Source organism: Dasypus novemcinctus, chromosome 3, assembly GCF_030445035.2.
Source record: "Dasypus novemcinctus isolate mDasNov1 chromosome 3, mDasNov1.1.hap2, whole genome shotgun sequence".
NCBI classification, from domain to species: Eukaryota; Metazoa; Chordata; class Mammalia; order Cingulata; family Dasypodidae; genus Dasypus; species Dasypus novemcinctus.
The window spans coordinates 11377105-11393167 of record NC_080675.1 but is presented as its reverse complement, the minus strand read 5'-3'; the positions used below and the strand labels follow the sequence as shown (position 1 = coordinate 11393167).

Genomic DNA, 16063 nt, shown 5'->3' with positions numbered 1-16063 from the left:
ATGCTCTCTTCTGGACTGCCAGCAGATGGCACTCTTCAGCAGCTCTCTCAGCTCAGACCCAAGATGCTAGTGGGAATGCATTCACTGTAACCCTGCCCAGACAGGCAGTGCAGAAGCAATGTCCTCAGGGCAGGCCAAGCCTAGCAAACAAGCTTTCTCAGAAGCTGTTCTCCTCCCTTGGCCAGCTGCATGCCCCCCCTTCCCCTGCATCTTCAGCAACCAGCCCAGGGTAGCAGGGAGAGTGTTTGAGAAGGCAAAGTATCTTTAGCTTCCTATGGCTTTCAGGGCAAACAGTGTGGTGGCCTCACCTGGCCTGAAAGTGTATGAACCCTCCAAGGCACCCAAAGTTCAATGGCCAAAATCTGAATTTGCTGTAGGCTATTCCCCTCCCTCTCCTGTCTCTTGGGGAAGAGGACACCTGCAACCCCCTCAGTCCGTAGCCACCTGACAGGGGCCAGACCCACTGCTCTTTGCTCCAAGGGTGGGGAGATGAGCCCTTAGGGTAGGGGTTTTCCAGCCAGCCAAGACTCTTTCCTTTATCTCTTTCTTCCAGGAGATGGGGAGCCTTCTCCTGGGGTCCTAAGCCCTAGAACAGTTTTCTGAACAGTTTCTGCTTGTCCTTTAGCTATTTTTATGGCAGAGGAGTGATCCTCTGCCTCTCTAATCCTCCATTTTCCCAGAAGTTCCTGTTATTTTAATGTTACAAAACATAAAAATCGCCTCTGCATCCAATATATAGTAGGACCTAATTTTACCCAACCAATGCATTCCAAGACCCTTTGCTTAAGCTGAAAATTGTGCATAATAGCAAACCCCATTATTTAGTAAATATTTCTTATATGAATATAGTTATCACACACTTACATAAGGCAAATAAACACTCTAGAAAGTAAATACAATTCATCATAGAAATAATTTTTAAAAATTTTAGTTCTCTGCCTTTTTTCTTGATTGCCATTTGTGTATAACTGAATTCATGTGTGTTGAGTTCGTATAAAATGAGGTCCTACTGTATACACATGTAGTCAGTGAAGATAATTTGGGAATATCTAATTTTTGGTAGGACTTACTGTTCTAATTTAAAAAGTAATATAAAAGATGCTTGTGAAGGCAACAAAACCGTATAGAACACAAAGGGCTAAGGACTACTGAAAAGACGTTCTAAGCAAGTAACAGAAGGAGAGTATAATCTCGAGACCAAATGTCTGAGAATTGCTATCCTAGGGTTAATACAAGGCTTAAATGAATTAAGACACCCAAAAATATAGTTGGAAGAGCAAAGTAGGATATACATGTAAGGCAATATTATTTGGCAGCAGAGGGAAAAAGTGCAGAGTCCCTAAAATTCTGTAGCCTCTTCCATAAAGAAATGTCTTTGAAAAATGCATAATCTTTGGCAGATTATCACAAGTAGATTTTTAAATGTCCAGAAGGGGAAGATAGGAGTGGAAAAATTCAGGAAACATCAAAAAAAGACCTCATGGGGAAGCGGACTTGGCCCAATGGACAGGGCGTCCACCTACCACATGGGAGGTCGGCAGTTCAAACCCCGGGCCTCCTTGACCCGTGTGGAGCTGGCCCATGCGCAGTGCTGATGTGCACAAGGAATGCTGTGCCACACAGGGGTGTCCCCCACATAGGGGAAACCCACGCACAAGGAGTGCACCCCGTAAGGAGAACCACCCAGTGGGAAAGAAGGTGCAGCTTGCCTAAGAATGGCACCGCACACACGGAGAGCTGACACAGCAAGATGACGCAACAATAAAGAGACACAGATTCCTGTGCTGCTGAGAACAACAGAATTGGAAAAGAACACGCAGCAAATGGACACAGAGAACAGACAACTGGGGCGGGGGGGGGGGGGGAAGAGGAGAGAAATAAATAAATAAATCTTAAAAAAAAAGACCTCATGGGTAAATAGTGACACTCAGAAAGAATTCAGGCTCCTTCCTGCCACACTCCAGACTCTGGGGCAGAATCAGGCTCTCCTCTCGCATCCAGCATACATGCTTCTTCTGAGAAGCATTTCCCACGGTCTGTTCTAGACTGAACTGAACCCATCTACAGTGCCCATTTCTCTTCACTTTACGGTCACTTCTGAGGGCAGATAACAGGACCTAATGATACACTGGAAGCTAGCCAGAACAAGGCCTTCCTTCCTATCTCTAGGCTGAGTCCAAATGATGTGGTGAAGAGTGATTAGGAAAGCTGAGGACACTCCCATCTTTAGAGACGGATTTACAGCACAACCTGTCATGTCAGAGAGCTGGCCAAATTCTAAAAGCACTTCTTTGTATTGCGGATTAGCAGATTTTTCTGAGTGCTGGGCATTGCTTTGGTTTCTCACGTATGACATTATTGTTAGCGTAGTTAGGGAATCAAGCTGATTCTGGGGTGTTGCAATTAGAGCTGGGTCTACAGAACTCTTAGGTCCCCAACACTATTTCAGCTCAGTAATGCCCTCTGTAATGGGAGTGGCCACTTTCTCAAAATAACACTTACGGAATGTTCTAGCCGGCTCAAACCTAAATATATGGTGTACCACACATTCTTACACAGAGAAACCCAGGCTCTCCTAAGAACTGATCATTGTTGTGTAAAGAAAATGAGAATGCAGCAGTGACTTAAGGAGTGAAGTCAGGGGATAGAACATCAGGCATGTGGAGTGTTCAGAAGCAGCAGCACCGTCGGCTCAGTGATCGTGAATCTAGTTCTTCATTTCCAACAAGAGGGTCTCTTAAATTTTCAAGGTTTTAAACTATGAATTCAATGGTGAATTTGCTTTTGGTGAAGTGAATGGAAAAGAGATTTTTACCAAACATAGTAAAGCCTTACCTATAAATAAACATAGCAAAGAAAAATATTTTTAGGATGTCTGACTGAGCATATTTACATGACCTGATAATTTAGTTTGGAGTACTTCCCACCCCTGCCTCCCCATTAGTGTCCACAAGGAGAAATTACAAACTGATACTTAATGTGTTCAAAATACCCAGATCAATTTGAGCACAAATGCATTTTCTGAAAACCACTGATTTAAGAAATCTATTTTGTCATGTTTTCATTATAGGATTGCTAAAGGGAAACCTTAAAACAAAAACAACAAACTAAGTATAAAAATTTGAAGAATTTTTGGCAGCAATTTGAAGAATTGCTTGGGAAGAAATATTGTGAACACTGCTTCCTGTGTTTCTTCAAATCATTGATATCTGGTGCCGATATTCTAGGAGTGGTTTGCAGTCAAAGGCAGAAAGGGATATGTTCAATATATGTAACAGTTCACATTTTTATTAAATTTAGATACATTGCTTCAATTTCTTTGGTTTTGATACTTGATTTGCTCTCTTCCCCGTTGGTCATGCTATCCAGCAATCCCACTTAGCTCCCTGAAAGCACACACATGCTTTCCTAGGCACTCAGCATTTCATGTATAGTACCCCTTACTCTTCTATATGCAGCAACTTTATTGTAATTACGAAAAGGTTTTGTATTCTTCCTGCTCAAATGTAATTCTAAACCTATAATGATAGCTGTATTCTCAACTTAATAAAACACTTAAAAACAAAAACAAACTTTACTTCCAAAATCACTAATATATGAATAAGGCAAAGGATATGATGCTCCCCATTAATGCTCTATGTCCCAGATCCTCAGAACATAAATTTGCAAATTCTTCCTCCTCTCCCAGTCAAAACTAAAGAACTAGACAATTCAGAATGGACAATAAACAATTTAGGTTTCCAGGAAATCATCAATATTTATTTAAAAACAAAAAAACAAAAAGCTTACTACAATACTGATAAGAAAAAAAATTAGGTGGTTTTGGAAATAATGTAAAGCATTATCTATTGTTAAGGGCAACAGATGCTAGACTTCTGAAACACCAGTTATGTATCAGCTTAACCGTTTTTTCTATATATTTCTGTTCATGATGCTTGTTCCTCTGATTTTCTTGGAAGCAATGAATCTGAAAAACAAAAAAAGATTCTTTAAAAATCTGACCAATTTTGGGTCCTGCATTAAAAATTTAGCAAAAACCAGTAACACCGATGGGGTGAAAGCGTCAGTGAGGGGCACTCTGGAGTAATGTCCTAAGTTTATTTTCATCATTTTACTAGGTTCAACTTTCACACTGAATGAATATTTAGAAAGTTTATTTGCTGAAAGCACATGTACTAAATTTCTGCTTTTAAATTTGATCACTCCCAAAGCAGCAACAGGTCACGTCCAGCAACAATTTTTAAAATACTTAATGTTTAAAAAAAGTAATTTATAAAGACAAATATTGTATGATCTCACCTATGTGAAATAGTTAGGATATGCAAATTCATAGTTAGAAATTATAATACTGTTTATCAGAGATAGGGGTGATGTTGGGGAATGGTGAGTTAATGTTTAATCGGTACAATTTCTGTTTGGGGTGATGGAAAAGTTTTTGTAATGGACAATAGTGATGTAGCACAACATTATGAAAATGATTAACACCACTGAAGAGTACACTTGAAACTGGAAATTCTGTTGTTTATATGTTACCAGAATAAAATAATAAAATAAAAAAACTGTACAAGATAGTGAACCTTAATGTAAACTATAGACTATATTTAAAAACATAATTATAATTATGTTTCACCAGTTATAACGAAGGTACTACACAAAATGCGAAATGTTTAACAGGCAAAACTGTAGGAAGGAGGGCAGGATATATGGGAACTGCACTTTCTGCAGGGTTTCTTTCTGTGAACTTACAACCACTCTAATAATTTAAAAAATTAAGGAACTTGTAGCAGTACTTAGTGTCCAACAGAAACCACTCATCTGCTAAACAATATCTCGACTGCAAAGCTTCTCTTACTGTTGTTTGATAGATAACGACATGGCAAGGTCATCATCACCGTGGCAACAGTACCCAGGATCTATCAGAGGAAAATTGCACATGAAACTGCTGACCTTCAGCAGTCATGCCTCAGCTTCCTCTGGAGTATGCTTTTTCTGCTAGTCTGGTGAGCTCGAGGGCACCACCAACCCAGAGCGGCTCCAAGACTACAGACCACGTAGCGATTTCACTGAGTCCTGCTCTCCGGATTCAGTGTTCCATCAATAAGAACATCTACCCCGTTCCAAGCACTGTTTTAGACCCAGTGAATAACACCAAGTGCCTGGGAGGAAATTCGATAAAACGGCTGATAGGCAGGACCTCTCAGAAAACGTTTGTCGAACGAACCAATTCGTTTCTTAGTTCCCCATTTAACAAACCTTTCCTGTACGTAGGTCCAGGGGCTTAGGTGGCCCGAAACCCAGAGGGGATGACACGGGTTAAAGCATTTTATAAACTTCTGAAGTAAGAGTTATTTTAAAGAAACAATCGGGCGCCGGAAGTAGGCTCCCGCAGGAAGCGCGGAGCCGGGAAAGGACCCGTGACACCAAGCCCCGGCGGGCGACCCCCAGAGAGGCCTGGCCGCCACCGTCCGGCCCCCTTCCTCTCCACCACTCTGCAGGCGCTCTGCAGGCCGCGGCCCAAGGACACTCACCTAAACTGGAAGAAAAGGACCCGGCTTGGCTCCAGCCCCCTACAGCTCCCGTGGCAAACACGAGGCCCAGCCCGCCAACCGCGTCACCACGGCAACTCTATCCCCGCCTACACCGGAACCGGAACTTCGTATAAGTAACCCCCCCCCCCTTCCCGGCGTCCCGCGGAACTGGCGAAACCCCGCCCAGCACCTTTCCGAGTCCTCCCAGGGTATCCCAGCAGGCCCCGTCAGCTCCTGGGAGGGAAGTGGTCTTCCCCCTTGTTTCGACTCTCTTTGGCTCAGCCTGACCCCGATTGGCATCCGCTCCCTCCAATCAACTGACAAAGAGGATGCCGACGGCCAATCGTAAAGCCGAAGAATGCGGCTCCGTCGTAAGGACCACCTCCACGCTGCCGGGGCGGGGCGAATGGCATGATTGGCAGACTCGAGTCGGGGCGGGCCACTTCTCTCCAATCGCGGGGTGCAGCTCGGTGCGGGCCCAATGAGGGCCTCGGAGAGGCGGGCCGGGCCGCCGCGGGCTGGGCAGACGGCCGGTGGCGAGCCGAGGTCCCGGGCAGACGTAGGGCTGCGACGGGCGCGCGGGCATGAGTGGCTCCCTGGGCCGAGCGGCAGCGGCCCTGCTCCGCTGGGGGCGCGGCGCGGGCGGCAGCGGCCTGCGGGGCCCGGGCGCGCGGGCGGCGGGATCCGGCGCGGGCGGCGGCAGCGGCTCGTCGGAGCAGCTGGCCGCGCTGGTGAAGAAGAACAAGGTGGTGGTCTTTCTCAAGGGGACGCCGGAGCAGCCCCAGTGCGGCTTCAGCAACGCCGTGGTGCAGATCCTGCGGCTGCACGGCGTCCGCGACTACGCGGCCTACAACGTGCTGGACGACCCCGAGCTCCGGCAAGGTCAGGGCCCGCCGGCAGTGGGGGGGGGGGGGGGGTTTGGAGGTGGTGGCGGCGGGGACCTCTCTTCTGCTCCGGGTCAGATGTGGGGGTCCGCTGCGCGGGGCCAGGGTAAGGGGGTCGGGAGGGTCGCGGCGTGAGGCCTCGGGGCTCTCTCCCGCGGGACTGCGGTCCAGAGGCCCTCCACTCCAAGCCCATAGCCAGAGGGGGTGCCGCGCGGGCCTGGAGGCATCTGTCGGGTCTTTCTGGGGGTTCGAGCCGAGTGGGCGAGTTGTACGATTCTGCACTGGAGGGCCTGGGGATTGGGGGCGTGATTGACTGGAACTGGACTTTGGGGAACTGGGACTCTTGCCACTCTTGCCCTCTTGGACTGTAGTGTAAGTCCTAGGGGTTTCCCGGTCCTCATTCTGAGCTGAAATAGGCATTTCGCGGCGAGTTCTCTCTGGCTGGAGAAGTGGCGCAGAGAAGATTACTTTAAATAAATACCACTATGAGGTAGGCACTTTTGGGGCTACTTGGGGTTGGAGATCATGGGCCAAGCCCATGGGGCAGGAGCTGGCTCTGACGATGGTCTGGGGCGGGCCAGGGTTGCTCCTGTCTGAGGCTGGTGAAACCAGCGACTGGTCTTCCCTGACTCCAGGTGCTGTGTGTCAGGGGCCATCTTCTGCTGTAGTTAGGAGGAGGGGGGTGGCACAACAGCTGGGCTGGTCTTAGTTGGGATCTGGTAGAGAGGGAGCTTAAGTTTGACTTTAGATACTCAGGGATGGGAGGGAATTGGTTGGGGGGCTTGGTAGAGAGGTTTGTGGGAGAGAGAGCAATGGCTACTGACCAGGACCATCTCACTGCCCCAGGCTAGGAGCCCAAGGGTCCGGAGGCGGTCCGTGCCCTGGGCCAGATGCACCAGGGCCTGTGGCTTTCCACTGCAGTTTACTTTGCAGGCATTCTCCTGTTTTATCTGAGTAGCGGGCAGGAGCAGGAGGCCAGGCGCGTGCTCCTTGGCGAGAGGTGGTCAGGAGACCACGTCACGCCAGTTTGAGGCTTTTAATGACCGAGTTCCCGCACCTCTCTTGAGCCTAGTGATTTTGTTGGTCACAGAGTACTAAGAAGAGTTTTAAGGTGCCAGGTTCTATGTTAGAAGGATCTGTTTTTCTAAATTTGAAATTATTAACCGTCGTTGTTCTCTACATGGATAAACAGGCTGGTGCAGTGGAAAGAAGCTTTGGGTAGGAATCCTCTCCTGGGACCAACCACTTAACTGCATTTTCCTTCTCTGTGAAATGAGGATAATGAAACCCAACTCAATAATGTTTTTATGAGAAATAAAAGAGAAAGAAAAAAACGTAAGCAAGTGCTTATTTTTTCTCTGACACCCAGAAGGTACCTAGAAAGTGATAGCTATTTTCCTTATCATTGCCATTTATAGTTCTCCAAGGGTTTTTTTTTCTCATGGTGTCTAATCCTTATGAAACTCTTGGCGACAGCAGGGTAAATCAGTCCTGTGTTTGTGATCCTGTAGTAGTTTGGGTGGGTGGAACCTGGTAGGCCTGTTAAGCCGAGGGTGAGAAGGAAGGTAACATTACTCGTGGATAATATTACTGTGTATTATGCTCCTGGCCCTTTTGTCTTCCCCTTCTAGTTAGAATGGCAGCAGTAGCCAAGTTTTGGGTTTCATCATAACTGGGGCATGACGCAGAGTCACTGTCTCTGCTGAAAGATAAGAAAGGAGAAACTGCTCTTTAATCTTTCCCGTGGACATGGCCCCCAGTCCCCTGCAGATGGCCAGCAGGGTCATTAGTAAAAAGTTGTCTCATTGTTCTCTTGCTTAGTATGAAGTTTTGAGGGTCTTTGGTTGGTGAGTTTGCTTTCCTGTGTTTATAATAACCAGAGGTGGAATATCCTGGAATATGGCCAATAAACTGAAAGTAGGAGTAGAAACAAGGCCTCCTGCTAGCGTTTATGATTCTGTCTTCCATCTTATCCGTCTGGCTTCTGATCTCGTGTCCTCGGGTACACAGACAAGAGCAACAGGGATTGAATCCTTAAACTTCTCGACCTTCAAGTTTCATCAGATTATTATTTTGATTACTAGATGGGCTGTCAATATGTTGAACATACACCTTTGTTACTCAGAAAAGTAAAAGCTGGGTGTAAGGATGAGCATTGAGACTGGAGCAGGGTGGTGTGAGCATGTTCCTGCAGTGGGGGTTAGTTTAGCCAGGGTGAGATTTTCAAGCCAGCTCAAGCCTCTTCATCTCTTTGCTCCTACACCTTTGAATTGACCAAGAGACTGCCAGGCTGAGTGTGAGGCTTACTTTGTGGGCCAGAGCCGTGTGTGTTCACCTTGCCCAGCCACGAGGTCTCTTCTAGTAACCGATGAGAGGGGCCCCAGCAAAAGTGGCCATTCTTGGGCAAGAGGATGCTGTGCCTTACATAAGGGCTAAGCCTGAGGGAGACCCTCTGATGCTGGCTTCTAGTTCTGGAAGCGCAGGCAAGGCTATGCAGAGAGGGCTTACCCTAAGACTTGTGGCCCAGGAACAGAGTGTACTGGAGGCAGTATTGTGGTCTAGCTTTCCTCAAAGTCTGCTTTCCTTCTCCTCTTTATATGGAGTACACAGCGAAGAAATGGCCACAAAGGGCCCAGGCACCAGAGACAGGAGTCACCGTGTCCGAATCCTGGGCTTAACTAAGAATGTCTTTCATTTTCAGTTATAAAAGTAATTTGTGTTCATTGAGGAAACTAGGAAAACACTAAAAAGTATAAAGAAAGTGAAAATCCTCTGTAATTCCTAGTAAACCATTATTAACATTTGCATCTAGTTCCTCACAATTTTTTTTTTAAGCAAAATTCTCCATGCTCAGTGCTTGGCCCTTCCAAGAGCAGGGAGCATGTCTTCTGCTACTGCCTGGGAATGGGCATATAGCTTGTGCATAGCAAGCCTTCAGGGAATGTTCCGGCACCGAATCCTAAACTCTCTTCCACTTCTTCAAACCGTTACCAGCACCCTGAGATTTCTGCCCCTCTAGATCACTTCTGTATGCCCTGCGTTGCGAACAGTGTCTGTCAGAAGAGGGACTCACACATTGGTTGGGTGAATAGCTTTAAGCATTATCCTGTTATTGAATGTTTTCCAAGCATTTGAAAATATGCTCAACCTCTCCAGTCCCAGGGAATTCAAAAGAATAGTAAGGCGCCATCCTGTTGGCCAACGTTAGAAATTGGATAGCAGGTTGTGTGCCTGGCCGGTGTGGTGGTGGGTGTGTTGCGCCCTGCAGGCGGGTGTATAAAGTGGTTCCACCCCTTTGGAGGAGTCACTGCCAGTACCCAGTGGGACCGAAGGGGGACCTAGTCTGAGACCCTGCTGCTTCACCCCCAGGCGGTCTAGAATGCGGGGCAGCACACTTTCTCTGTAAAGGGCCAGAGAGTTAATGCGGTAGGTTTTGTGGGCCATATGGTGTCCATCACAACTAATCAAGTCTGCTCTGGTAGCATGAGAGCAGTCACGGACAGACAATCCATAAATGAATGAGCGTGGTGGAGTTCCAATTAAATTTTATTTACAGAAACAGGAAGGGGGCTGGATCTGGCCTGCAGGCAGCGCTTTGCTGCCCATCTGGTCTTGTGCGTTAGGAGCCTAATGTACGCAGGTTCAGTGCTGGTAATGATGAAAAAGTGGCAGGAAGGATCTCCGTCCCTTAGGAGTGGACTTGGTCAGCAAACTAGTGTTGTGATAGAAAACTAAATTTCAGTTTAAATGAACTAGATCAAGATGTATCAACATGACTAAACCTCAAAACTGCAATGTTCAGTGAAGAAGGCAAAGTGCAGGGAGGTAATTAGGGCATAATGCCACTGCATGTACAAATGTAGCAGTCATGAAACAGTACCATCCACATATTGTGGAGACACTTGTACACATGGACAGGACTGACAGATGCCAGTCGCCAGCCAGAGGCTACCTCTAGGGATGGATTTAGGCAACAGGTAGAGGCTGGCGCTTTGGTGCCTTGAAACCTGGGTGTAAATCCTGGCTCTACCGTATGCCAAGGCTGTGACTTGGGATAAGTTGCTTAACCTCTCTGAGCCTTAAGTTCATGTATAAACAGGGATAATTATATCTACCTCAGGATTTTTTTTTTAAGATTCTGAGGTTATTTATGTAAAACACTGAAAGAGTAGTAAACTCAGTAATCCTTACCTCAGTAAATGGTATTGTTCATTACTGCATGGCATCCTCAGTGGGTATTTCCCTGCATCTTTCCCCTACCTTTCTGTTCCTGCTGTGAAATGGAGGCAGGGTAGCTGACCTTATGTGGGTAACATGTCCATACTGCATGCGGTACTGTGCTGGGAGCTTTCCTCATTCCACCAGCTGTCTCATTTATTCTTCATAATAAGTGTGTGCGGCATAGGATGCTATTCCCAGTTTACAGATGAAGAGACTGAGGCGAAGAGAACGAAACTACAGGTCGCAGCTGCCAGCCATGGTCTGCGACATGTGTCTGCTCGGCCATGGGCGTCCTTTGCCTTTGTTGAGGGGTCCACTGTTCTCCACATGATGGTCTCATGTGGTCCTCATGTCATCCTCTGAGTTAGGGAAGATGAAGAAACTGTGACTCCAGGGGGAACTGTGACCTGCCTGAGGTCACAGAGCTGGTCAGTGGCAGAGTTGGAATTCATCCTCGTGAAGCTTCGAAGCTCCTGGAGGGTAAACCTGCCCAGAGAAATGAACACTGTGATCCAGTGCTCTGGTGATTGACTGTCCAAACCAGGAGTGAAGGCCCATATTCTAAAATGTCCTGAGTTTTGAAAAGCTGCCAGTACCTTTTGAGAGTTTTGGAAGGGACTTTTTCAGTACATTTGCTCCCCTCTTCTTTCTGGCTTTGTCCTCTGGAAGTTAATTTTAATACTGACTTGTGTATGCGTGTGTGTGGAGCAGTAGAGGTGTATAAAACTGATCCCGTAAGTCAGCCTCCTGACTCCCATTTCCTAGTGTTTCTGTCTTATATAACTCTACAGTCAACATTTTTTTCCCCCAAAATCAAATCATTACCTTTCATTTACAAAGTGTGTTTATCATTAAAGTCCATTTGGGGTATAATTTTATAATTTTCACGAATTGCTCCCATTCTGAGTTACTTCAAGAATTATCACTGTGTATTGCAGTGTTTGAAAACTGAAGTGTATATAGCTATGTTTAAGCAATTCATTATGGGTCAGGAAGATTCATTTTACTTTTCAGCTTGTGCACGCTGATCTTTTATTATTGGAAGTTTCTCACTTCACTTTCTAGGAAACAGTTTTGATATTTGAGTATCTGAACTTGTAATCAGGTTTATAACAAATGGGAACAGCATACTTCTTGAGAAGGACACTTTTGAATCTTTGCCTTGGCATGAGCTGCCTGCAACACTTGTTAATCTGAAAAGTAAAGGAGCAGCTAAGTTTAATTATTAGTAGGCAGCGTGAATGCAGTCGAGAAAATGCCGTGATGGGCTCAGACATGGAGTTCTTCTGAGTTCTTGGCCTGTAACTTACTAGGCAAGGCAGACCCGCGTGCAGAGGGTAGAACAAGGTATTCCCGCTCACACGTGGCCGCCCGCTGGGTATCCAGGATCCCACGTGCCCTCAAAGCCCACCTGTCTGGTGGTGACTTCATTCCTGCAAGGTAAGATGTGGTTCTGGTGGTGAGTCCTTGTGCCTGGTGGTCAGGGCGTGTGGTCTGTGACAACACAAATGCTTCATGACCAAGAGACAAAACAAATGTTTGAATGTAGTACTATAAAAAGGAATGATGGAAGCCGTTCATTTTTTTACTTAGCAAAGGTTTTACTTAAGAATTTTGTACTTTTTTAGGGTACATTAGAAATGTGGTTTTGGGTGTCTATCAGGTGGCCAGTTTATTTTCATTTTTAGTGTGTTTCAAAAATCATAGGCCCTACGGAAAGAAATAGGTAAATTTTTTTTTGGTCACAGAAAGTTTAACATATTTTCTATTGAAAATAAAGATGTATATAATACGCTCATAAATGGTCCATTAATGTAAACGATATTTAAGAAAAGTTTAGAAGAATTAAAAGAAGCTCATGCTTACTTTAACATTTTCTAGTTCCCACTCCCTGCCCTCAGTCTTCCTAAGAGTAAAAGGTTATGACTAGCAATATTGTAAAATACATCTGATAGACTGAGTTTAGGGCTGGGGTTCAACACAGACATATGCTAGGTCCTTTTTTATGTAGTGCCAAGCAAAATTTGACTTCATCAGGGTATTCGGATATACCTAGCTATCTGGCTTTATGAAGGCATTCTCAGGACTAATAAAATTGACCCCACGGTTGCCTCCCCACACCACTAGCTGATAGTTTCTCACAGTGGCTGGAGTGGCTGGAGTGGCTTACAAGTGCTGTGGGGCCTCTTGCACTGGTGCCATTTCTTTTGGTGTGTGAAAGTCTGGAGAAGAAAGATAAAAGTGCTGCACTGCCAGGCCTTCCCTGGTGCTGTCATTTCCAGCCGAGTTGCTGATTTTTAGAAGGCAGTAACTTTTTGAAGTGAAAAATAAGTTGTATCTTGGGACTGTCAGTCATGATGGATAATTTTATTTGGAAAATAAATGTTTGATTCTAACCTTTTGATATAAAATGATATAGTATCAAGAACAAGTTTTTGTATTGTTAATTTTCATAAAATTCACCACTTGACTTTTAAAAATTCGCCTAATGTATTTTGCCAGAAGATTCTGTTGACTTTTCTCGTTTGTTGTGTGTTCATTTGGACCATTAACAGTATCTATATCCTTAATCATCGTGTCGCAGGCCTTTGACCAGCCTCTGTTGTTACCATAACCAACGTAGACTCTTTATTGGCTGGATATGTTTAAAATTAGAGTATATTTCATCTCAACTTACAAGTAGAAAGGGAAGTAGAGTGTTGAGCAGGGATGTTGGAAAAGAGTCATCTTTTATCTTCAAGATTGAAACCACATCTGTTTCCTATTCTTTTGTTATAACCACCCTCCTTGTGGCCCAGGAGAACTGAACAGAATGATCTCCCGTCTGCAGCCTGACGAACGGGCCCCCTGTCTTCTGTGTCGCAGAGCCATCTGCACCTGTGATCAGGCACAGGCGTCTGGCTGGTTTCTTGTTGGCTGTGAGCTCTTGAGAGCAGGGGCAGGTCTCACTGCCCTTCCCCCCCCCAGCCCCTGGCCCTGTGCCTGGCCCAGGACACGGTCTGGGTGAGCTGAGGGGTCTGTACCAAGCCCAGTCACCCACCCACAGAGCGCCCATCAGGTAGCTGACTCGAATGAGGCTGCAGTCCATAGCCATAGGACAGGGACTTTTCTCTGGGTGAACGTAATGATTTAAAGAGAAAAATTCAGTGCCTCAGCCTCTTGAGCATCTGTGACTGGGGCATTACCCAGCCCAGATGGGAGTGAAAAGTGCACGGGAGGGGACTGTGTTCTGTGCCAGTGAGTTTTGGTGATGGAGTCCTGTTAAGTCATCCATTCGTGAATGAAGTGGTGGCATTTCATTTAAGTTTCATGTCACCGAAAACTACATGAGCCAGCCAGGGTCTGCGGTTGACTGCGTGTCTGCTCTGTGGCAGGCGCATTCCTGAGTGCTGGCCTCACTCTCAACAGTCCAGTGAGGTAAGGGTGGAAGGAACGGGAGCGGGACCTCAGGCAGGGTCGTGATGTGAAGGGTTTAGGTTTAGGCTCTGATCTGTTGGACTCGAATCTTTGTGTCAAACCTGTTGCTTCCCGAGAGTGGGGGAAACAAGGGCGAGGCAGTGGGTTTTCTGCTGGGAGTGGGCAAAAACTGTTTTGCTGGGCAAGGTTCAGCTTTGGCCATTTAAGTGACATTTAAATGTTCTTTCCCCATAGGCATTAAAGACTATTCCAACTGGCCCACCATCCCGCAGGTGTACCTCAATGGCGAGTTTGTGGGCGGCTGTGACATCCTCCTGCAGATGCACCAGAACGGGGACCTGGTGGAAGAACTGAAAAAGCTGGGGATCCGTTCCGTCCTTTTAGATGAAGAGAAAGACCAAGACTCAAAGTGAGGGTGGCCCGTGTCCTCGCGGAGCAGAACGACCTGCTGTCAGGAGAGGAAGCCGTTGGTATCAAAGACTCACTGCCAGAAAAGCCTTATCAGTTTTGGGTTTTATCATTAAGGCGGCAACTGCTTGCACTAATTTTTCAGGTCTGTGAGCAGTTGGGTGATTTTAGTTTGTCTAGTGTCTGGGCTAAGAATATTCTATAGAGAATTATAACCACTGCACTGTAGTAATTCAGTGTTGTACTATGATATTGCTATAAACAAAATGTGTTCTTATATTGACATTTACTCTTTGCCTGATTCAGGAGTAAAACTTGGGGCCTTTGAGTCATCGTTAGCATTCGTGGCTCCTATACAGGCGAGTCAGTCTGCAAAGATATTATATTCCCCCTCCCCAGTTTTGTAACTTTTTCTGTTAAGGAAAGGAAAATGTTATAACTGGGGTGATGTTTTTTTAAATAAACTGCCAACTCGGGGATACCATGAATGAGTCTTTTGTTCTGAATAGTAGTATGCCTGTAAGGATTTTTGTGCCTGCACCATTTTGTTTTTCTGAATTAAGAGTGATTGTTATATTCTTCTATTAAATTTGCCACAAAAATTGCCATCAAACTCTGCTAATCTCTCTAGGGGAAGTAAGTGCTGTGATTGCTGAGTGGTGCTGACAGTCCATTTGGAGGCCTGGGGGGTGGTGGAGGAGGGGGTGAGGGCTTGGGTAGGTGGCGCTGGCGGCCCTGGCTTTGCAGCCCTGTGCTGGCAAGCAGCACTGCAGTTACATAGGGAGAAGTCGTTAGCATTCTACCACAGTGTGGCGTTTCACGGGTGTTTTATTTCTAAAAATGGAAGCTTTATAAAAAAGAAAGCAGTTGAAATCATGGCAGAGATGCCTCCAGTATATGGTGTCACTGTAAAGTCTTTCACAGCATACCTCCCTTCTGAGGCTGCAGCACGATGGAGCGGGAAGAGAGCGTCATAGTGGTTCAGAGAGAGGTTGTGTCTTGGGCCCTGGGAACCTTCATTAGTCTCCAGGGGCTTAAATAGAATGTCTGTTTGGATACACTTTATAGTAGCAGAGGTAGGAAGAAGGATGCATTTTTTAATAAAAAGTGTGAAAATGACAAAGATGAAAGAAGTCTGGCTCATTTCCCAGAACCTTTCGAGAGGCTTGTTCTGTGCCGATTATTTAGCCTACTTGAGTTCCTCTTGAGAAAACTGAAGGCCGGATCACTTGGCGAGGCAAAGATTGAACACGAAGGAATCATCCTCTCTGTATGCAGCAGCTGCTGGGTCATCTTGTAGCTTCCTGCTCACTACCAGAGGTGTTGGGATTCCCACAGGAAAAGAAAAGAAAAAGGAAAGTTGCGAGGGCTACTTCCCTTCCCTTAGGTTTGGACTCAGATTAAAGGGCCCTCTGCCTGCTAGTCGCAGGCCTCAGGGCTTCTGGGAAATCAAGCAGGTGGTTCTCAGAAAAAGGGTTTTTATGATATTAATTGCACACTAGGTCCCATTTGGCATCTCTGGGTCTGCTCTAAGCTGAGGGCTTATATGAAATCTTAGATGAGGTTACTGCTCATCTGTTTGAACCATTTTGTTTTACAACTGAG

General features: G+C 46.0%; 1 protein-coding gene, 1 long non-coding RNA gene and 1 other non-coding gene across 3 annotated transcripts; 1 reads left to right on the top strand and 2 right to left on the bottom strand.

Moving 5' to 3' along the window:
• Window positions 1–3731: 3731 nt before the first annotated feature.
• LOC131277271 (uncharacterized) lies at window positions 3732–5643 on the bottom strand. Its single transcript, XR_009184449.1, has 2 exons — window positions 5529–5643; window positions 3732–3967 (listed from the first exon to the last, which is right to left on the bottom strand). It is a non-coding gene; the product is annotated as an uncharacterized lncRNA (long non-coding RNA).
• Window positions 4777–5049, bottom strand: LOC111766367 (small Cajal body-specific RNA 13). Its single transcript, XR_002798438.1, has one exon. It is a non-coding gene; the product is annotated as a small Cajal body-specific RNA 13 (non-coding RNA).
• Window positions 5644–6081: 438 nt separating the features above from the next.
• Window positions 6082–15071, top strand: GLRX5 (glutaredoxin 5). The gene is made up of 2 exons (XM_004467646.5): window positions 6082–6410; window positions 14285–15071. Exons 1-2 carry the CDS (start codon window positions 6113–6115, stop codon window positions 14461–14463), a joined length of 477 nt encoding a protein of 158 aa, XP_004467703.1. The 5' UTR covers window positions 6082–6112; the 3' UTR covers window positions 14464–15071.
• Window positions 15072–16063: the final 992 nt, after the last annotated feature.

Excerpts from the sequence above, each read along its gene's own strand:
- GLRX5 (XM_004467646.5), top strand. The coding sequence starts at position 6,113 with ATGAGTGGCTCCCTGGGCCGAGCGGCAGCGGCCCTGCTCCGCTGGGGG. Across the intron at positions 6,411-14,284 it reads CGACCCCGAGCTCCGGCAAG|GCATTAAAGACTATTCCAAC; the intron begins GTCAGGGCCCGC and ends CTTTCCCCATAG.